Raw genomic sequence first — 23,023 nt, forward strand, 5'->3', positions numbered from 1 at the left:
AGTTTGGCCATAAAGGGCTAGTGACCACAAGGACTAATACAAACCTAGGGTACATCAACCACATCCAAACAGTATCTAATCTGGATAAACCAAGCACATCAACGACACATAAAGTAAAATTAAAACTGAACTATCGCAAGGAGAGACGGCAAACTCATAATGAAATGTAACTTATTCCGACTTTGAAAGAGTCAAACAAGTTAAACATGAAAAACAACTCTCGCACAATAACTATGAAGAAGCCGATGTACTTTATTCTTCATTTAGGATTCAAATTTGATACACACATTGGTGGCTTTAGCATTATCATCCCCACACACTCGAATTTTTTTCGTACTACTTGAGGATTTCTTGAGGAAATTTTTGAACCAATGCGTAGAGCGTTTTGGGTGTCTTTTCAGTCCATTGTCGTACTCAACATAGTTGATACCAAATCGAACAGTGTATCCTTTGTTCCATTCAAAGTTGTCTAGCAACGACCATGCAAAGTATCCTTTCACTTTAGCACCCTTTCTGCAAACATATAAATGAAAAAAATGCAATGTAGTGATTAAATAACCGAAATGTAAGATGGCTAGACTATACATATATAGCCTTAATTAATTTATCGACTAACACTTACTTAATAGCGGCTTGAAGGTAACAAAGGTGGCGATAATAGTAGTCAATTCTATTGCTATCATCAAGGGCTTTTTCAAGTGGTAATTCGGGATTATTGAACTCATCCATGCCTGCAGTATAATGCATTATCATATGAATACATTTTCTTTCTAAAAAAGAAACGTGCATTTAGTTTTAAGTTTTGAGTTTACAACATTTAATTGTATTTTGAACCATTATAAATATATGTGAAACATTTATGATGTGATTAATTAATGCTTAAAACTATTAATTACCATTCTCAGTAATGTAAATAACTGGATCATTATACTTCTTCTTTGTGTAGAGTATAAGATCATAAAGTCCTTTTGGGTAAATATATAACCAGTCTGAAGCTGCCTGCAATCCCATTTGAAGATTAGTGAGACTTTTAGGACTATATTTATATGTGGAAAACAATATATATATATATATATCTATGATAATGCATTATATATTAATCATCCAAATGCTAATAACTTAATTAATCTAATAATGTACCCGTTGACCAATGGGGACTCCATTAAGTTCAGCTGCCACAACATATATAAACATGAATGAATATTAGAATCCAATTATTCTAATAACTTGATGAATTACTGGAAGCTTACATTTGTACTCACTTGTAACATTAACGCGAAGATCTGTTAAGTAGTTGGGCGGTACAAAATAATTCGTAGAGACATCGCTTGCATATCTTGCAGAATAGTAGTTTATTCCAATATAATCAAATGACCCACTCAGCAACTTGGATTCTTGTTTTGTGAATTTTGGTAATCGATCTCCAACAATAGATTGCATGCTATGCGGATAGTCGCCTCTTGTCAATGGGTCCAGAAACCTATGAAAATGCCAAGAGTGAACTTACAGTATTATATAGCAAGCTAGTCGCTGTTATAATTTGTTAATAAAGCATTTAAATGACTTTATATATAAATTAATAACAACATACCATCCGTACATAAAATCCAAAGCTCGAAATGCAGCGTCTATATCTTTCCTTGTCTTCGAAGCGGGCTCAAACCAGTGTGAAACCACTGTTATTCCTATCACACCTTTTTGAAATGCCTAGACCAAAAACATTTGATATTATTTTTTGTTGATTTATTAGTACCATAAAAAATAAAGTACAACCATTGTTTTTCTCAATATATAAAGTATTCCCACTTATACTTAATACTAGTGACTCGCATCAAATTCTCAAATAGGACCCCAATATTCAGACCAAAAAAAAAAATCAAATTAAAGGACCTGATATTTTTCTTTGTACAATTTTACAACGGCTGCATGAGCAAGGAGTAGGTGGTGTGTCACCATATATGGTTCAGTAGCTGAATCTCCACCAAGACAATTTGTGTCATACCAAGCAGAGCATCGTCCCGGTGCATGGATCCCGATTGTATAACCATGATTACTAATGGTATATGGTTCATTAAGTGTGGTCCAATGCTTTACTCGATCACCAAATTCCTTAAAACAAAGTTCTGCGTATTCTTTAAAGTGATCACTGTATGTAAACATTTCAAAATGCATTTATTATATATAGTAGTATTTATATGGTTAAATGATTAATGCTATACAAAGGATAAAATTTGTTCACTTACATAATATGTGTGCTTAAAAAGCCACCATATTCTTCTTCTAAGGCTTGGGGAACATCCCAGTGGAAAAGTGTCACTAGTGGCTCTATACCTATATATAGCATGACCAAGAAAATTAAAAGTTTGATCAAATAAGTGCATGTACTGTTATTATATATTAGGACGATATATGAGTATGGTTGTTGTATCACCATTGCGTAGGAGTTCATTGGTGAGATTATTGTAGTATTCGATTCCTTTCTTGTTAATTCCACCACTCACAGTTCCATCTAGTAATAATTAAAACAAAACAAGAAAATATAAGCCAATACCTATCTAGAAATAGAATTTAAATTGAATAAAACATGTTAAACTATAAAGTGTTTGTTCGCAATAAAATATGCGGATGTGGGTCATCAACTTACTTGGTAATATTCTGGACCATGAGATAGAGAACCTATAAGCATCCAACCCCATATCCTTCATAATTGCCACATCTTCCTATAATGAGGCAAAAGATATACATAATTATACGAAAGAAGCTAAAAATGAAGGATCTCATCTTCAATGTGGTGTGTTTAAGTTCAAATATAGAAGGCCTGCAGAATAAAATTATATGATTTCCGAACCTTATAGCGGTGATATTGATCAATAGCAACATCTCCATTCTTGTGATCATCGATCTTTTCTGCAATTAACCAAATATTATTTTGATATTTAAGCATAAAGGTGTTAGGAAATCAATCCGTATAATATCAATTAGTATCAATCCTGATGTAAGACGAGATATGGGTCATTTATGGTGAGAAATATTAAATAAAATAAAGTGGCTCAAAGTTGGAATGGAAATTGTGCAAGAAAGGAAAATTCTGATTAAGCATCAATTATGACGCTAGGAAAAGAAGGAAGGCGTATCGTTGGGATTTTCGGGTAGTTTGATTTCTTGAGAAGATTTATATTATATTTATATTTTTAAGAATAAGTTATCAATCATGATATTATTTTCCTGATATGATTTTAATTAATTTTCTTACTAGTTAAGTTTTAGGAATATTCTAGAACCTAGGATTTCCTACGATTTTAGGATTTTTTGGTTTTCTATTTAAGCCAACTCATGGCATTGTATTAATAAGTTTTATCATATAATTAAACAAATTTAGAGATTTTCTCTATTTTCTGGTAGATTCGAGTCGGTGATGGATTTCAGTTTATCTTTTTGAGTTTCGACGTTTGTTGATCCGTAAACTCATGCTTCTGTACTGCATCAAATCCTGTTGTAATTAGGATTTTGCTTTCCTAGTTTGTCTCCTAGGTTACAGGATTAGTTTCCCTGTACATTAATATACTCTTGTAAAAATCAATTGTACCTATCAATGAAAAGATCATTTTGATCAAATATCAAATTCACATGGTTTTTTAGTAGGGTAATTAAACTCTAGCTCTTAAAACTTTTTCTGCCGCATCCTACCTTCTCCTACCATAGACCCTTCATTGCCGAACACCATGGGTGACTCCTTCGACGTATCCAAGCTTGAACCTTCAAACCCTTATTACCTTAGTAATTCAAATCATCAATTTCAGAAAATGTTGGTTATCATGAATGACAAATGAGCGACTGACAAGCAACCCCAAGTCAATGCTACCGCTACCAATAAAGGTTTGTCCAAATTAAAATTTCAACGATGGATTATTGATAGTGGCGCAACATATCACATTGTTTCGTCTCCCAAATTGTTAGTTTATCATAATGTTGATCATTCTCTACAACTGGTCTGTATGCCTAATGGGGAGAAGGCCTCAATTACCATCACATGATCATTCCCTTTCAATTCTACTTATACTTTACGTGATGTACTATGTGTACCTACTTTCACAGTAGATTTGATGTCAGTGAGTAGAGTACAAAAAATTTGAATTATTCAGCTTTTTTCCATATTGATGTATTTTGTAGGACCTTGTTACGAGGAAGACGATTGGTTTGGGTAAGCAACATGGCGAGCTTTAATATTTGGTGGCACTATCGGCGGAGAAACCCTCAAACACAACCAACCACTCTACCCCTCACTGTCCATCCTGCAATCTTATTGTCACCTTAACCAATATTTGGCATTGTCGTCTTAGCCATGATTCTTCATCCATATTAAATTTTATGTATAAACATTTAATAGATTTCGAGCCAGTTTGGCATTGCTGTGCTGTAAAAATAATCGCTGTCAGATTTGCTGTAAGAGAAATCAACTGTGAGAGAAAGTAGTTTGGCGTTTGGTTGTTAAAAGTGTTATTGATACTGATTCCCGCATAATCAGAAAATGATTACAGCATAATCATTAAACCCAGTGCCTCTTCGAAACTGATTCCTGCATAATCAGAAAATGAAAGCACCTCATTAGCTGCTTTCCCTTATAGCTTTCTCTCACAGCAATTTTTAACAATAAGTGATTTTCTCATGGTTTACCAAACGAGCCGGGCTTCACAAAACTATAAAAAAAATCACTTATCACCCCAAATAAGCAATGCCAAAATGGCACTTCCTTTTTGTATCCAATAATCCTTGCCATGTTTGTCCTTTGGCAGAGCATAGTCGTCTCCCTTTTGGAGCAAGTTCAATTTCCTCCATCACATCATTTGATTTAATCCATTGTGATATTTGGGGCCTTTATAAGCATTCGTTAATTTCGGGTGCTTATTATGTTCTTACCATAGTTGATGATTATTCCCATTTTACTTGGGTATTTTTAATGCAACATAAACACTAGAGACAAAATCTTTTTAAAAATTTATTTTCCTATGTTGGCCCTCAATTTAATTCCAAAAGTAAACAACTCTGTGCTGACAATTGAGGGGAATTTCTCTCTACAAAAAAAATTCCATGAACAGGGCCTCATTTTTCAACACTCTTGCGTCTATACATCTCAACAAAATGGGGTCGTAGAACGCAAGTATCGACATATTCTTGAAACAGCTCGTGCTTTAAAAATTCATGCCCATCTTCCTTCCAAATTTTGGGGGGAATGTGTTTTAGCTACTGTCCATCTCATAAATCGTTTTCCTACTCCTCTTCTTTCTTTTAACACTCTTTTTGAACATCTTTATTCCAAAAAAACCCTTTTTTTCTCATCTTTGTGTTTTTGGTTGTCTTGCCTATGCAACCAATGTTCATGTGGCACATAAATTCACTCCTCGTGTTATTCCCTCTATTTTCCTTGATTATCCTCTTGGTCAAAAAGCCTTCAAACTTTATGATATTGAGTCTCACAAAATTTTCACGAGTCGTGATGTTATATTCCATGAAAATATTTTTCCCTATCAACATTTCTTTTCTCTTTCTCTCTTCAATTTCAGTATCTTCTTCCTCATCTAACCTGGACAATTTTTTTCTTCTCCAGCCGCTACTCCACATTGGTCGTCCATCACCAGCCCAATCTCACCACCCTCCATCGTTGAACTTGATGCACCTGGTCTCATGCCTTCGCCCCTATCCGCTCCAACAGTCGGGCCTAATGCACATGACTCCATGCCATTATCTCTATCACCCGCACCTGCACCCAGTCCATCCACAACTAGTTCACCTGCACCCACACCTGGACCACCACCTCTCCCCAGATCTGACCATCTATGTGTGCCCTTAGTTCGTTTACGTGACTACATCTGGAATCAGGTCATGTTGCTCATTTCTGATCAATTGTATTCTTTGGTGCCGGGTCCTACTAAAGGTACATGTTTTCCTCTCTGCATCTCCTATCATCGTTATTCTCCGAATCACCTTTCTTTCATTTCACAAGTCAGTAAAATGGTTAAACCCAGTTCTTATGAGGAAGCCACTTCTCACTCTCATTAGTAGGAAGCCATGCAATCTGAATTACCCCCTTATACAATAATCACACTTGGAGTCTTCTGCGTTACCAGATGGAAAGAAGCCCATTGGTTGTCGATGGGTGTATAAAATTAAGCTCAAATTCGATGGGTTTGTCAAACGGTATAAAGCCCGTTTGGTTGCTAAAGGTTTTACTCAAATGGAAGGTGTTGATTATCATACACTTTTTCTCCTTTTGCAAAGATGCCTACAGTTCGCTATTTACTTGCTCTTGCCACCACACGTAATTGGCCTCTCCATCAGCTTGACGTCAAGAATGCCTTTCTTCATGGTGATCTCCATGAGGAAATCTACATGACCTCTCCTGGTCTTCTGCGACAGGGGGATAACTTGGTTTGTTGCCTTCATAAATCTCTTTATGGTTCAAAGCAAGCTTCTCGTCAATGGTTTGCTAAGGTTTCACAGGCCTTTTGTTCCACTGATTACGTTCAGTCTAAAGTTGACTATTCGTTATTTACTCGCAATAAGGGGCAATCTTTCACAACATTATTGATTTATGTTGATGACACTATAATTACAGGCAATGATCCTACATCTATCTAGGCACTCAAGGATTTTTTTGCATAGTTATTTTCGTATTAAAGATCTTGGAGATTTGAAATATTTCCTGGGGATTGAGGTATCAAGATTAAAGAAAGGTATTTTCTTATCTCAGTGCAAGTATGCATTGGAAATTTTGAAGGATGCAGAGCTCCTAGGTGTTGCACCTGTTGATTTTCCTATGGAAAAATGTCTTAAGCTTTCTGATGAGGGTGAATTGCTTAAATACCCAGCTCACTATAGAAGACTTGTTGGTCGTTTGATTTATCTGACCACCATGATGCCAAATATTACTTGCTATGTTCATGTCTTAAGCAGGTTTATGCATGCCCCACGTAAACCTGAGATAGAGACCGCATTCGCATTCTTCGTTATTTGAAGAACACGCAAGGTCAAAGGGTATTGTTGTCTTCTCAAAGTGACTTGACTTTTTTGTGCATTCTGTGATTTTGATTGGGCAGGTTGTCATAATACTAGAAGGTCTACTACAACATATTGTGTGTTTATGGGATCTTCTTTAATTTCATGGAAGTCGAAGCGACAGAAAACTGTATCTTTGTCTTCAGCAAAAGCCGAATATAGATCTATGGCAGCGGCACATTGTGAGTTATCTTGGCTTTGATCTATTCTCAAGGATTTGCACATCCTTCATCGCCAATATGATTTGTAGTATTGTGACAACAAGGCAACTTTACATATTGCCGCTAACCCAGTATTTCATGAGAGAACAAGACATACTGAAATGGATTGCCATTTTATTTGGGATAAAATTTAGGAAGGTTTGATTGCTACACGACATGTGAGTTCATCCTCTCAGTTGGCCGATATTCTTACCAAAGCATTGGGAAAAAAAGAATTCAACAATCTTGTTTGCAAGTTGAGAGTTCTTGATATCCGTTCTCCAGTTTGAGGGGGAGTGTTAGGAAATCAATTAGTATCAATCCTGTTGTAATTAGGATTTTACTTTCCTAGTTAGTCTCGTAGGTTACAGGATTCGTTTCCTTGTACATTAATATACTCTTGTATAAATCAATTGTACCTATCAATGAAAAGATCATTCTAGTGAAATATGAAATTCACAAAATGTCATGGAAGTCATATGACGTAAACTTGTGTGTGTATTAAATGTCATAGCCTTCAACTTTTTACAACGTTCTTTCTAACTATCTCCTTTGGTTTAGTGGAGTTGTCTCCACTTTTTTGGGATGTCTCAGTTTCGACAATGACATATATTTTCAGAATAAGTTGAGTAGACTCAACGAAAAATCTATTAATTTGATGCACTAATCTTTTTGAGGTAAAACTGCACGTATTAGAGATTGTATGGTTACAACAATTGGTCGAAAGAAGCTCTCACCAGAGTATCTTATTTACGAGTTAATATTCTTGAAATTCTTCAAAACCTGACATTAATTTATGGTTTTATACTAGTGCAAATGAAGATGTGTTGAATAAATGATGATTGTTTGAATCAACAGACCTGGATGGTTGTGGGTGAAGGTATCCCATATACTTGGTCCTCTACCATCTAGCTTTGCAGCACCTTCCAACTGAAATATTGTACACACATATATAAGACGATATATATATATATAGGGGGCGGATCCGTGGCACTATATTTTTGACACAAGTTTTGACACAAATTTTCAACCATTAGATTAGAATGGATTGAATGGCTGAGATTATGTTTCATTAATTACTTAAATTAAATTAAATCTCTAATGCCAAGTAAATTTCATTTTTATTTATTAATTATGATAATCCCGAAAATCACTCAATTATCTTTCCCCTTTTTGTTTTCTTATCATGATCTTCTCAATTAATAACCTGCGAAACCTCACCATTACCTTCCCCTTGCCATTGTCATCTACACCAACCGAGCATTCTTCCACGACATAGAAAATTTGTCTCAAGCTACCAATATTGAAGAGAAAATAAGATACTAATATTTAAAAGAAAAGGCCCAAATTTGTTGCAATATTTCTTCTCCACCGTTTGGTTGATCTAACTCTCTTTCTCTCTCTCTCTGTTTTTTTTCTAACATCTTAATGGCTTACAAGCTTTTATTCATTATGATTAATAGTAACATTAAAAAATATATGGCAAAAGACAGTTTGCTGTTCAGTTCATTGTGTGTGTGTGGATGGGGTGTTATCCCCAAGCCTTTACTTCGAGAGTCATAATCTATGTATAACTGTAACAATCCAAAAACTAAGCAGTTAAAAAAAGCAAAACACAAAGTTAGGGATAGAGAAGAAAAAGAATCAGAAACCTGTAAAGCTTTTAGAAGAAAGAGGAGGAGGATGGGAAAGTCATTAAATGAAGAATTCTAGAGGATACGAAATAGGAAGATTTTATAAAACATTGATTGACAATAGAGAAATAAGAAAGAGAAAGTCAATTAATAATTATTTTTAATACATATTTTTCTTTAAAATATATAATTAGTTTAGTTAATCTTAGCCAACAATCCATTCTAATCTAATGGTTGAAAATTTGTGTCAAAACTTGTGTCAAAAACATAGTGCCACGGATCCTCCCCCATATATATATATATATATATATATACATATACAGTCCCCTTCTATTGAGGGATCCCTCAAATAATTTTATTTGAGGGACGCCCTTTAGGGTACCCTATAATTTTTTTCCCAATGATCCAAACCATCTATTTTTTAGGTTTTCATTCATAGATCATCCTTACAAAAAATTAGACAAATTGGAAACCGTTTCGACATCCAATTGTGTCTTACAAAATCAATGAACACGGTGCTTCAAGAAAATGCTAAAATTTCAATAACTTAATTGAGTGGTCAAATGATATCGGATTCAAGTGATTTTTTGTATATATGATCTTTGAATGAGTATCTACAAAATAGAAGGTTTGGATTAGTAAAATACAATCCGGAGTGGGGCCTACAAGGGGTGTCCCTCAATGGAAGCTATATATATATATATATATATATACAGTCCCCTTCTATTGAGGGATCCCTCAAATAATTTTATTTGAGGGACACCCTTTAGGGTCCCCTACGAATTTTTTTTCAACGATCGAAACCATCTATTTTTTAAGTCTATATTCATAGATCATCCTTGAAAAAAATTAGACAAATCGGAAACTGTTTCGATATCCAATTGTGTCCTACAAAATCAATGAACATGGTGCTTCAAGAAAGTACTAAAATTTCAATAATTCAATTGATTGGTCAAATGATATCGGATTCAAGTGATTTTTTGTAGAGATGATCTTTGAATGAGTATTTATAAAAGAGACGGTTTGGATTAGTGAAATACAATACAGAGTGGGCCCTACAATGGTATCCCTCAAATAAGCTAATTTGAGGGATCCCTCAATGGAAGATGCCAATATTCATGCATGGATTATGCTAACTGATCGGATTACATTAAACCTAAGTAACTATAGGAAACACAAAATAAAACAAATTTAAAGACTGCGTATGTAATTAATTAAGCCCCAAATTAAGAGACTGACTTGATAAGATGCAGTAGCTGTGCCAAATGTGAACCCAGGTACAAGAGAATCGAAATCGGTCCGGTTGAGAGTTGCACAAACAATGGGTCGATCTGTCTTGGAAGCACTGGTATTTGCCAATGCAAAGCCAAGGAGAAGCAGCAGCACACACAAGAGCAAAGAGCGCAACTGCATTGCCATAACTAAGTCTAAGTGGAGGATTGGGTCTTCCTGCTATATTGCATGGGCTTTATATAGAGGGACTAGGTACCTACTACTACACGTGAAAATAGTAAATCAACAACGGTTTCCTCTTTTTTTTTGGTTAACACAAAACATACAACACGTGACGTCCATCTAAAAGATGAAGCAAATGTAGTGTAAATGAGTGGGTCATATACTTGATTTGGAAAGATTGATAAGGGCAAGTAGCTAAACAAGGCTAGTCTTTGGATAAGATTGTTTGGTGGTGGTTGTTTTGGGGAAATCTATCCAGGGATGGATGGGATTGTTCTGGAAAAGGTAAATAAATAAAAATATTATATAAAATAAAAAGAGTTAGGGTAGCAACGCACATCATGATATTAGTCGATATCAGACTGTAATTTGTTTGCAAAGATAAATGACTGATTATATATATGCAGTGAGCTAAGTGTTTTCCATCTAATACTTATGCACTTATGTTATTACAGACAGGCAGGGACCAGTTTTTTTGAAAGTTTCCCCTACCTATATATCCCAGCCAGCCCAGTCTTGAATTTTTTTTTTAATTGCAGAGACAGCTGCAAGAAGATGATGCGAAGAAGATGGGTTCAGCGAACAAGAAGTAGTAAACACTAACACAGGTCCCACTAAACAATGACAACAAGACAGGTCCCACTAAACAGGGACATTGCTTGGGTCATATCAGGGGAGCCCCACACCACACATTTTCTTTCATGCGTTATTTTTTATTTTTTATTGTTTTTGTGGGAATCTGTGTCGTATCGATCCCTCTTGTAACTCCAGCTTTAGTACTCATTGGAAATCTGTGTCGTATGTATTATTTTCTTCAATTTGTCTTTGAGTTGGGGGAAACAAAGAGAATCGAGAGATTTCAGGATTTAACTAGTACATGCCAGTATATATAATATATCTAACTAATAAAACTAATGTTTTAATTCAATAATAATTAATATAAATTGTTTATACCATATCTGATTAAGTAACTATAAGCAACTCTAAGCAAGACAAAGGGTCCCACATTAGAATATTACAAGAAGTGAAGACCCATTTTCATTTATAAAAAAGACTACTCTCCACTACTTAGGACAGGATCCTTAGGCTGGGCTTGATCCTTAGTCATGGACTTCTCCGTTCTTCCTTTTATATTTGGGCTCAACCCCTAGTACAAATATAAATACACATTATTATAAGAATGAGAATATACTTATCTTTGGACGCAACTCATTCATTAAGGATAAATTACATGTATCTTGTCTTCTGTATATTTATCGATTGCCCAAATCTTCACACACATGATTGAAGGTTCTCACTTTCACCCATCACCTATCACACCTCATCTCTAAATTAAACTCAATCTTGACAGTCCATTTTGAAGCATTAACATAAATTAATAAAATATATTATTTTAATTATCACATTATTTCCGTACTAGATAGGAAAAATTAACTTAAAAGTTAGCTCTAGTAATTTTAAAATTCTGAGTCCGTACCTAATTACAGGCATTCTTCTGTATTGATATTAGGTTATACTCTAATTCCATGACATGTTGATGATATTTGTATGCCGTGACTTGGGCGAGTTTTAATTGAGTCAGGTCGAATGAATGGAAATAAAGATTTAAAAATGAAAAAAGAAGTAGCTAAACCCCACCGCCAGCCATACCCACACGTAGACTCACGGGGACCCCCATCCCCCGCCTATCATCTTCCCACACCCACACGTCCTCTCACTGTGAGCCCCCACCCCCTAAAGTCATGAGACGACCAAAATAAAGAAGCTGTGTTTTTATGTTTGAATGAAGGCATTTGTATTTTTAAACCCACTTAATTAAAACCCATATTTGATCAGTCTACGTTTCTCCATTTTTCTTAACCCAATGGGCTTCGATCAGGTTGGTTCACAAGTCCAAGTCACACTGACCCAACTCACAATTCTTACATTTCGTGAGTCATTCTATAGTTCGGGTCTTATAGATCATATCTCTTAATCATTGAATCAAACTAATCAATTTTATCCAACGTTTAAGAAATAGAACCTCATCTCCCTCAATCGAATTCTGACTCATTTCATCATTGGTGATAAATTTTGTATCCTCAAAGTCAAAACATTTGCTTTGTTATTTCAACAAAAAACAAAAACAAAAAAACAAAAGTACCTTGTCCCGTGAAGCTGTGAAAGGATCATTAATTTTATTGTCCTTTTCAGAGGAGGCAATTTTTATTTTCTTTCTAATAGCAAGCTGTCCATTTTCTTTCTGCACAAATAAATAGTTGCGGAAAGCTCAACCTATGAAGGAGCTGCCAGCAATTGGTAAACAGTAAAACTAACTTTTCAAGGGTTCCAGTTTTGAAGGTGATAACCCAAATGGACCTCCAATTGGCAAAAAAAAAAATAATAATAAGGGATTGGCTTAAATAATCGAACTAGTGGTTTTATTTTATTTTTATTTTTTCCTGCACAAGCTTTTGAGACATTGTGCATTTTATTAGAAAACCTTGATGGAAAATAGTTGAAACAGAGATATGTACCCAGCTTGAATAGGAATCTCAAATCTCACTCCAAAATCTCTCACATAGGCCAAAATATAAGACTGTCCAAACTGTAAACAATTGTCATCAGACATCCAACAGTGCTTGCAGTCATATATAGCCATGTACACAGACTAGCTTCAAAGCCCAGCCTTTTCAGATGGTGTAGGCTGAGGGCAAATTACACAGCAGAACCAACCTATTTTTGTTTTCCTCCTTTCCTGGGTTATAACATCATTCTTTACTAACAGTGCTTCAATTGAATGACAACTAATAAAATGAATCAGGATTATCACTAGAATCAGTACATCATCGGTTCAACATATAAATTTCACTCGTTAAATTGTATGCGTCCCCTTGAGTGAAACAGTTACCTGCTCAAGTGCTGCGTAGCTATACAACACTACTTGAAACCAATGTGTGGTTCTATTCAACGTTTTCAAGCCAGTGCAAAACCTTTAACAAGGATTCCGAAAGTAATCCTTTGGTCTCCTAGTAAACAAATCAGGCTCTTATAACATGCATTGCATACCTTAAACTATTTCACATAAAAAATGAAGCATGCATCAACTGTGTGCTACAGCATATCAGCTTTTGGAGTAGAAAAGTCCACAATCATATCAGCCAAAACACCCCAGATCATTTTCACAAGTGCATGGGTTAGGCACCCTCAAGCATCCCAATTCTCATGAATCAAGTTCTACTTGGTATTATTGCAACATTATCGGCTTAGTTACTGATTAGTAAAATTTATATACTATAACGTTTCTACATTTTGTGTAACAAAACTTAAAACACCAAGTACAGATCAAATTACCCTGCTAACAAACAAACATATAATAGACACAGAAAAGTACTACTTTTAAAGCAAGTAGAAATTACCGAAGTTCAACTCCAAGTACTGAGTAAGAGTTCCCAGCCAAAAATCTTAAACAGACTGGCCAAGCACAGATCCAAACACAACCACGAATTCTTCAGTTGGTTATTCACTCAATCCTTTTCCATCCATTCTTAGTTGTTTATAGTTCTAAAAGTCTTTGGCTTTCAACACCATCAACATACAGACCACGTTCTTCTCAAGTTGTTAAAACCGTTTCAAAGAAGATAAGAGTAAATGTTACAAAATACTGTCAAAATTTTAGATATCAATACAGAAATTATATGCCATGTATTAATCACCATGCTCTTATCTATAACCTCACCTCAAGGCTCGCAAAGAACAACATACCTCCAAATCTATAGCAAAAGATCTGGCCCTAACTAACCGGTGGAAACTCATAGCTAATCTTCCAATCTAAAAAATCTTGTGCATCAAGTGTCTTAAACTTAGTTTTATTTATCTTTAATTCTTTCTTTTCCATAATATGCTTCTGTTGAGATTTTTAAAAGTGAATAAACTTTCCAGTAAAAAACCATTCAACCTCTTAAAGCTTCAGAATACCAATTTTTTTATTTTCTCAATTTTGATTTGATAAAGTGGCCTCTCATAAATATTTCCCTGTAAAAATTGCTTTCTGACTTAAATAAGAGACTCACAGAACAAGGTAATATACGGCACTAAAATCTCCAACACATATTTATATATTGCATATTTAGAAAGTGTTTGAATTCTTAATTATTTATCTTCCATTCAATGCTTCTAATGAGCCTTTTAGGAAGTAAATGAAGTTTACTTTAAATGAAAATAAACAAGTTTGTTTACATAACTAAGCATAAATCTTTCACAGACTAACTAAGAAGTCAAAGATCCAGTATACACCCAGAAAAGTGTGCTTAAGTACCCACACAAAATGTCATGCATGCATGCATGCAGATACATGTTTGAGGTGTGAAGTCTGGAGACAGGCAAAAAGTCATTGATGCAAAGCCCAACTATCGACCAGTGAAGGAAACAAACGCTTAGCTAAGTATAAAGGATTGTATCATGCCACAAGTTTAAATGTTACTCTGAAATCCAAGTTATATAAGACACCAGAAGTAAACGAATTTCTTTGCAGAAGTAAGCTTAAAATCTTTTACAGACTAGCAAAGAAGGCATAGATCCAGTCTAAATCTGGAAAATGTGTGTCTAACCACGCACACAAGATCGCATGCATGTATGCATGTATGCATGCATGCACAAGTTCGAGGTGTGAAGTCTGGAGACAGACAAAATGTGATTGATGCAAGCCCAACTTGTAACATGTCACAAGGTTAAATGGTAGTCTGACAATCCAAGAACAAGTTATATATGACACCAGAAAATAATAATTTAAAACCAAAATAAATAAGGAGAAGATGAACTCTCTTTAAGTAATACCCTGAAAAAAGTTATAGAACAGAAGCAAGAATTTTATAATTAGGGTGAAGTGAAAAGGTAATCTGCTCAGAACTGTTATTCGTGCAGAGCATAATACAAACCTTTTAGTTAAATTACCTAATATAAATCTAAATGTTATCTCATTAATTGCAAAAAAATACAGATAATACTGTGAAGATAGCAACTGGTTAAAGCCTTAAATACGTTCTGCAAATTATACAGTGCAAAGAAATAAATAGTCAAAATTTAAAATATCATAGCACCATGGAAAACTACATCCATCAGAATGCATTCCAAATTTCACAATTCAAATCAAAAAAGGAATTATGATACGAAATTACCGAAGAAAGAACAATTAACCAGAAAATGAAGAAAAAACTAGAGATTTACTAGGTCTCACTTCCTGTCCCGAGATGTTTCTGGCGTTGTGGAAAGGAAGAAACCAGTGCAACAGGTTACCATACTCTCACTTGCATTCAACACCGGCTTCAGCAGCTCGACGGGGCTTGTTTTTCCGTCTGCTCCCATTATGCCGAAATCCATTAGACTTAGTTGAGTCATCGGTGCTTGATCGTGTCCCAATACCATTTTCCTCCTTAACCGAATCTGACTTCTCCTTCACCTGTGAGTACCGCTTCCTCTTCTTACCATTCTCTGCCACAGAGGGGCTTTTGATCTCCTTGCTTGCAATACCAGCCTTTCCATTCTCACTATCATCTGCCTCTATTTTATCAGTTTCTTCTTCATCAATCTCATCTTTTAAGGGTTTTTGAGGCCTTCCCCTTCTCTTTTGTGCAGGTATTTTTTCTTCCTCACCACTTCCAGGATCGTCATGATTGGTGACAGTCAACCTCTTTCCCTTTCCTCTACCTCTACCCATAATCTCAAAACTCCACAGAAGAAAAGTTCATGCAATAAAAGTTTTCTGCTCCACAAAGAACACATAAAAATGTCATTTTCATGTATAGTTACTTATAAGTATAATTTAGAATTGAGAAAGAAATTCATTCCTAATAATATCCAGTAAAACACCAGGATAATACAACTTAAAAGAAATCCTATAAGTAAAGATGTGGTGTCTTCTCAAAAGATATACGGATCCCGTAATTGATTTTACGTAACATACCAACCAACTAAATAGCTAGACAGTATATAAGGGCGAACCAATAGCATATCAAATCAATGCTGATTCAAGTAAATATATTAAACAGCTACTAGGCAGCAACCACTTCTTCCCATAACCAATGAACTCCGAAATGTAAAGATAGCTCATAATTTAATTATCACAGGAATAAATTTAGGAGTTCACAACTGGAGTCTCTTTCTTCTCTCTCTCTCCCTCATCAATACAGAAACCCCAGTTTCACCATTTTTTATCCCCATTAAAAAGCCACATCAAACCTACGTTTGGGTTCTGCTTTCGGACATATATTTGATAAAGCATCTTATGATGAAACATCACATTAAGCATTCTTTTCATTGTCAAGTGAAAACAAAGAAGATCATCACTCTAGGTCCCATAACCCAATTGTTCTGACTCCAAACGATGGTATTCTCAACCTGATAAAGCTAAAGATAAGTAGCCTCAGTTGGGTAAAGAAATAAATTTCCATAAGTCCCCCAACCAAGGAAACCTTTAAGATTCAGAGCAGTCTTTTGTTTTTGTACAGCAAGAAAATTAGGCATTGAGGTAAGTTACATGTCAAAAACCCCCGTAACAGAGCTTCTGTGATTTCAGCCAAATATTTTAAGTTTGTATCACTCTATATAGGATCTTATATGCCTGGAGACCGATTTAAAAGATGAACAACTAGTACAAAGATTCAGGATTTTCAGCCAACAAAGTCGAAATTCTTATGGGTTTACTCTCGACAGTGAAAACACATCAAAATTAATCATAAGAGAACTGGATGGAAAGCCGCATCTCCACAAAGACCCGAACTTTGGAATGAAAGTAAGAAACTTTACTATCTGGAAAATCACAGAACTAGAAATCCCAAAAGAGCAACAGAAGAAAAGAAAAAAAAAAGTAACTTCCAAAAACCTAAACAAGCAAGATCCATCAGACAGCATGAACACCATATATAATGAACTTGATAGAACTGAGCTGACCATCAAAATCATTTCTTTTATCTTATGGCCAGCATCAAAATCATTTCAATTAGCTTCAACCTCCAAATCCCAAAACCATCAAAAATAGAAAGTAATAAAACAGACAATGAAACGCTTATTCCAATCAGAAAATGTAAAGAAGGAGAGAAGAGAGATACGACACTGACCTGGTGTGAGAAAACTGTTAGGTGCATCTTCAACAAAAAAACATCACTTGCAATCTATTCAAGTACTCATATGAGACTCAGAAAAGACCAATAACGATATGGGTTTTCCTCAGTCAGTGGATTTGAAGTTCAAGCCGTTCAAAAAATGAAGATTTTAATCGCAAAAACTATGATCTGAAAGAGAAATATTGGAAACCCAGATCAAGAAACTTTGAGATTCGAAGAGATTAAGGATTGGCATGTGAGGCACAGCAAGTGTGGCAACCCAAGAAACTGGCCAAACTGAAACACGAAGAGAGAGAGCTGAGAAGGGTGAAGAGATATTTGTTGATTGGCTCTGTAGTCCGCGACTCTGTAAACTGTGATGAGTTGTATGTAATATGTGTGTAAGTGTATGTATGCGTAAGAAACTTAAGAAAACAAGGTCATTTTGGTAACTGAAATATATGCTTTGCTTTACCATACGACGAGTTGCTTCTTAAACGTAGTTCAAAAGTCATATGCTTAACATCACACACTGTTTTCCCAAACCAAAAAATATATACATGTCTTGTATTGTATGTCTGTCAATCTGTGTGCTTCACAGTTCACGCTGGAAAAAATGTCAACAAAATGTGCATATTTGATGGCTTTTTGTCTCCACCAGTGTAACCTACTAATTTACCATTTATTTTCTATCAGCAAAGAGGGAAAATAAAAATGAAACATAATCAACCCTTTATTTATAAGATTATGAACTATTTATGGGATTATGATTTTTTATTTTTTATTTTTTTCATTTTTTGGCTAGGAAAGCAACGAGTTTTTGATTGTTTGAAATGAAATTGTGATAGCTAGAGTTGAAAATTACTCAAACATTCCTAAATTACATTGCTTCGAGGATTGAGAGGTTGGTAATTGTTGAGAAGATTTCAAATAAAAAATATCAAGTAAACAAAAGATGAATGGTTAAAACATTGGATTTGAAGATGAATATTATGGTTTAGTGAGCTAACATTTTGCTTGTATTTGTTCTTTTGTGTACGTTTTAGTAAGATCATAGAAAGAAAGAGAGGTGGTCTTCTAACCAACCTTATCTACTCAACTAAATTTGCCAAGCCATATCCCTAATTCTATGCCTTCAACTTTGTTTTCAACAGCCACTTTTTTTTTTTCAGAGCAATTTTTTGAGGCCTTCGGACTTCCATGATACGGTGATAACACTATTTCTCTATTTCTAACCAATAACACTATGACACGTATGATAATATTTCCATATGACATAGCATTATTGGTCGGAATAGCAAAACAGTTTTATCCCGATTGCAACTAAGTTTTTCTACAAAGAGTTAGAGGCAAAGAGAAGCCCGTAGAAAAAGGATAACAACGGCTCCCAATAGATAGGGACCATCTTTAAAGGGCACTACTTTACCATTTAAGGTATCGTACCCCATATACTTCTTTTTGTGAAGCTTCTGTGAACTAAGATGATGACACTGAATTGGCCGACAAAACTGGATCAAAGCTGTGATATATCTTTCCAAACGGCTTAGAATAAAAGCAAATTTATATTCTTATTTGAAATTGCAATAATCTGTATATATGTATTTAATAGATTTTAATATTGAAGTTTTATTTATTTTTATTCGTATAAATTTTTATTTAGACTATTGCTTTACATATTTTTCATTTTAAAATGAACTAGTTTGTGTTTTGAAACTTTGTCTTAAATAAAGGCCATTTATTCCAAGAAGTGAAGAAGATCATACTTTTCTTGATTCTGAACCGAAATAACTTGTCCTGCATAAAGCCAACCAACAAAAAAGAAAATACCAAAATTGATGGGATATATTAATGGATGACAGCCAGCTGCATCTATGGCAGTCCTTTAGTTCAATTTTGTCCAAAATCTGGATAAGAACCCACGCTTTACATTAAAATAAAGATGATGGCAATAATAATCGTCCTTAATTATGTTTTTTTTTTCTAGTATTTTCCAAATGAGGTTGAAGTTATATCTGTCTTTTGACTTTCTTGCTTACCCATTTGTTTTTTGCACCATATGGAAAGAGCTCAAGGTAGACTATATGCACAAAGCATGTGTCTTGAAATATACACATTGATTAAAATTACACAAACTCCCACCTTGAATGAAATTGGGGTGCTTCATTTTCAAAAACATGCAAAAGTTTCGAGTTTACTTGATACGCATAATTTGTAATACAATAAATTGCACGTACTCAGAATTTACTAGGAGAGTCATAGAGGCTTTCCTTCCTTGTTACCCCAAAAATTGGGTACTTCATTGAAAGTTCGTAGTATCACATGCTTCCAATTTCCACACAAACAGGATTGACTTGCTAACAACAAAAATCCATAATATCATGCTTCCCACAAAATTTTGAACATTTGTTGCATGTGTGGGTCTTGGAAGAAAACAAATAAACGCGTGGGCAGATAAAGTGGTCCAAGAGAGACCCCCCTACCCCTCCAGTACATGGACAACAACAACCACAGTATGCAGCAGAGCATGGTTTCTTCCTTCTATTTCAAGCCTGTATGTCTTTCAAGCCATGCAATTATTGGAAGAGTTGGTGATTTTAGGACCTTTTTTGAAGTGTTAGTTATGACCCCTTTGAGTTTTCTTCAAAATATTTTGACTAAATAAATATATGAGGGTTTTCAGAATTCATAGTTAAGCAACCTTTCGTCTTTATTGAACAAAGTCATTCCTAAACACTTTAAGAAGAAATGTAACTCCCAAGCAACATATCTGAAGCAACAGTATAAGTGCAATTTCAGTTTCGTGAGAAAGTACAATATTCAGAGACTTCATAGACATTCTTGGGCCTAGCAATAACTGATAATCTGCTTATGTACAAGTACTAATTACTTATGCCATGCTTCCAGAGTGTTTATCTGGATTATATAATCAAATCTTGAGTAATTCTTTTGTCACTTGTCAGAAAATTGGATTAGTTATATGTTGTCCAACTTGTTTTGAAACATTGTGACTTAAACAGTTTGAAGGAAAGAAAGGAAGAATGGAGGGCCACAATGTGAAGTTGCAAACCTGCAACTCGTTCAACCACCAAATCCAATAGTGTTTTCATCTTTAGATTCATCATCATCTTCTCCATTTTGATCTTGTCTGCATACAAGGATGAAAGAGAACACAAGTTCATGATGAGTAGATTATGAATCTCTTTGTTACCACAGAGAAGATTTTATCCCTATTCTTGAAATCAGACTGAAGTTTGTTATCAGTGGTCACATATGTAAACTACATGCCACACCCATTTGAAAGCTGGACGGATCAATGATGTCAAATACAAAATTCAACTCAGTTGTACTGGAGATGCTTTTTGTGAAACAAAAAGAAGAGGAAAAAAGTCAAAATTTACTGAACTGATTATATCTTATAAGAGGCAGACCTTGGATACACACTTCGTTGACTTCTTTTCTACTTCCACTCCTGCAAAGCCATCCCTTTATCAAGCCAACTAGATCCAGGTTTCTTGAGGACCTTCCTCTGCTTCATCACCTTCCTTACTTTCTCAACCTCTTCCCATTCTCCATCAGCAGCATAGATATTTGAAAGTGTCACAAAACCTCCAGGTCTCTTTAACTCCATTTTTAGAATAGCTTCAGCCATCATCTTTGCAAGATCTCTTCTTCCATGGACTTTACACCCGTTGAAAAAGGCGCCAACAATGGATTCGGTGACCTCAACAGGCATTTCCCTGACCAATTCGTAAGCTTCTACCATTTTTCCTGACCGGCACAAGAGATCAACAACACAAGCGTAATGTTCTTTACTTGCCTCAACTCCATGACTCCCTTTCATGGACCGGAAAATCTTTAAGCCTTTTTCCACATAACCACTATGGCTGCATGCAGAAAGTACACATGTCAAAGTCACTTCATTTGCCTGCACTCCTCCCTCTTGCATTCTTTCAAAAAGCTCTATGGAGGAATCAACCATACCATACTTGCCATAACATCCAATCAATGCGTTCCATGATGCAACGTGGTTTACAGGAATCCGGTCAAATACACTTCGAGCTTTTTCCACACTGCCACATTTCGAGTACATATCAATAAGAGCACTAGCAACAAAGACATTTATGTCAAAGCCTATCCTATAGATCAATCCATGAATTTCTCTCCCTCTTCGAATTGAACCAATCAACCCACAAGCTGGGAGCAACCCTGTGATTGTCACAAGGTTCGGTTTAGTTCCAGACAGCAACATGACACGGAACACTTTAAATGCTTCACCAGCATGCTGGCTTTGGGAAAAACCAGCAATTATTGCATTCCAAGTAACCAAATCTGGAACCAGTCCTCCTTCAGTCATTCTAGAGAGAAGTGCATATGCTCGCTCTGTATCTCCACACCGAGCAAACCCAGCTATCATTGCATTCCATGTGAAATAATTTGGTTCCAATTCATCCAACTTCATCCTCTCGAACAAAAGAAGGGCTTGATCAGTCTTTGCTACATTAAAATACCCGCATATCATTGATGTCCAAGAAGCAACATCTCTGTCGAGCATTCTGTCAAACACGCGGTGAGCATGACATACGCTTCCACATTTACAATACATGTCTATCAGGGCATTTGCCAAAGAGACATCCTTTGCAAAACCAAGTTTATTTACCACAGCATGAACTTCTTTTCCCTTATTCAAATCCATCAAGCCAACACAGACTTTAAGCATGACTGGAAACGTGAACTTATTGCCAACAACTCCCAATTCTTGCATCAAATAAAAGTACCTAATTGCTTCATCATAATGCCCATTAAAGGCAGAGGCCAACACCATCCAATTTAATGCAAAAACATTTGGCTTGGGAATTTTATCAAACACAAGCTTTGCAGAACCCATATCCCCACAACTAGCATACGTCCCAACAAGTTTTGAGCTCAAAGATAACAAGTTCATGTCAACCCGACTTGTTAACAACATTGCATGAACTTGCTTTCCTTGTCTCAGAGCCTTCGCTTTCAGACATTTTTGCAAGCACAAAGCCAAATGGTCTGGGGACAACTTGAACAACCAAAAAGGTGCCCTTTTCATGACTTGAAAATGTACTCCATAAACGGCATAGATGATTCAAACCCATAACTGTTTCATGGCCTCCCTCTGTATATGAAATTTTGAATCTTGAAAATTGACAGTAGGGATGGCCTATCCAGCTCAGGGGTACGGTATAACTTATGGAAAAGCAAGTTCCTTCATTTAATTAAGGGACCGGGCCTCATTTTCATTCAACTTCACCTATCAGTCGCAGCAGCACAAGTGCTTGACCTTGGCAGACATGTCTCAACAGGTACTGCTTTGTCTTCGCTCTCATTCTCTTTGGATTTCTTTGTTTTTCTTACCAAATTTACAAATTCCTATTTGGGTCTAGCTTTTTTTGATCACATTTTTCTGTCGTGTTTCTTAAAGTTACTATCTTTCTTATGTAGAATTTCCCTGACTAGATTTCCAAGTTCCTTCATTTTTTTAAATCTTGTACAAGGAAGGCCGGCCTCTGTTTTAGCAGCCAATTAATGTGAGAGCTGGGTATGTAAAACAAATGGTTAATTGATTAATGGATTT

The 23,023-nt window shown here is 35.4% G+C and overlaps 3 protein-coding genes across 3 annotated transcripts; all 3 read right to left on the reverse strand.

The window, feature by feature from the left end:
• Positions 212 to 10,307, reverse strand: LOC18773049 (beta-glucosidase 12). Its single transcript, XM_007206348.2, has 13 exons — positions 10,127 to 10,307; positions 8,114 to 8,183; positions 2,849 to 2,907; positions 2,645 to 2,720; positions 2,432 to 2,509; positions 2,244 to 2,331; positions 1,891 to 2,146; positions 1,592 to 1,707; positions 1,263 to 1,480; positions 1,141 to 1,172; positions 897 to 999; positions 623 to 731; positions 212 to 513 (listed from the first exon to the last, which is right to left on the reverse strand). Exons 1-13 carry the CDS (start codon positions 10,304 to 10,306, stop codon positions 264 to 266), a joined length of 1,635 nt encoding a protein of 544 aa, XP_007206410.2. The 5' UTR covers position 10,307; the 3' UTR covers positions 212 to 263.
• LOC18774185 lies at positions 15,276 to 17,871 on the reverse strand. The gene is made up of 2 exons (XM_007206067.2): positions 17,437 to 17,871; positions 15,276 to 16,082 (listed from the first exon to the last, which is right to left on the reverse strand). Exon 2 carries the CDS (start codon positions 16,035 to 16,037, stop codon positions 15,624 to 15,626), a length of 414 nt encoding a protein of 137 aa, XP_007206129.1. The 5' UTR covers positions 16,038 to 16,082; positions 17,437 to 17,871; the 3' UTR covers positions 15,276 to 15,623.
• LOC18773851 (pentatricopeptide repeat-containing protein At5g59600) lies at positions 20,193 to 23,020 on the reverse strand. The gene is made up of 2 exons (XM_020565233.1): positions 20,850 to 23,020; positions 20,193 to 20,566 (listed from the first exon to the last, which is right to left on the reverse strand). The coding sequence occupies exon 1, from the start codon at positions 22,496 to 22,498 to the stop codon at positions 20,879 to 20,881; it is 1,620 nt and encodes a 539-aa protein (XP_020420822.1). The 5' UTR covers positions 22,499 to 23,020; the 3' UTR covers positions 20,193 to 20,566; positions 20,850 to 20,878.

The sequence above is a fragment of the Prunus persica genome, chromosome G6 (genome assembly GCF_000346465.2).
Source record: "Prunus persica cultivar Lovell chromosome G6, Prunus_persica_NCBIv2, whole genome shotgun sequence".
Classification (NCBI taxonomy): domain Eukaryota; kingdom Viridiplantae; phylum Streptophyta; class Magnoliopsida; order Rosales; family Rosaceae; genus Prunus; species Prunus persica.

Coding starts and splice junctions, on each gene's coding strand:
- LOC18774185 (XM_007206067.2), bottom strand. CDS start 16,037: ATGGGTAGAGGTAGAGGAAAGGGAAAGAGGTTGACTGTCACCAATCAT.
- LOC18773851 (XM_020565233.1), bottom strand. CDS start 22,498: ATGAAAAGGGCACCTTTTTGGTTGTTCAAGTTGTCCCCAGACCATTTG.
- LOC18773049 (XM_007206348.2), bottom strand. CDS start 10,306: ATGGCAATGCAGTTGCGCTCTTTGCTCTTGTGTGTGCTGCTGCTTCTC. Junction 2,721..2,848: donor ATCAATATCACCGCTATAAG/GTTCGGAAATCA, acceptor GCCTCATTATAG/GAAGATGTGGCAATTATGAA. Junction 1,173..1,262: donor TCTTCGCGTTAATGTTACAA/GTGAGTACAAAT, acceptor ATGTTGTGGCAG/CTGAACTTAATGGAGTCCCC.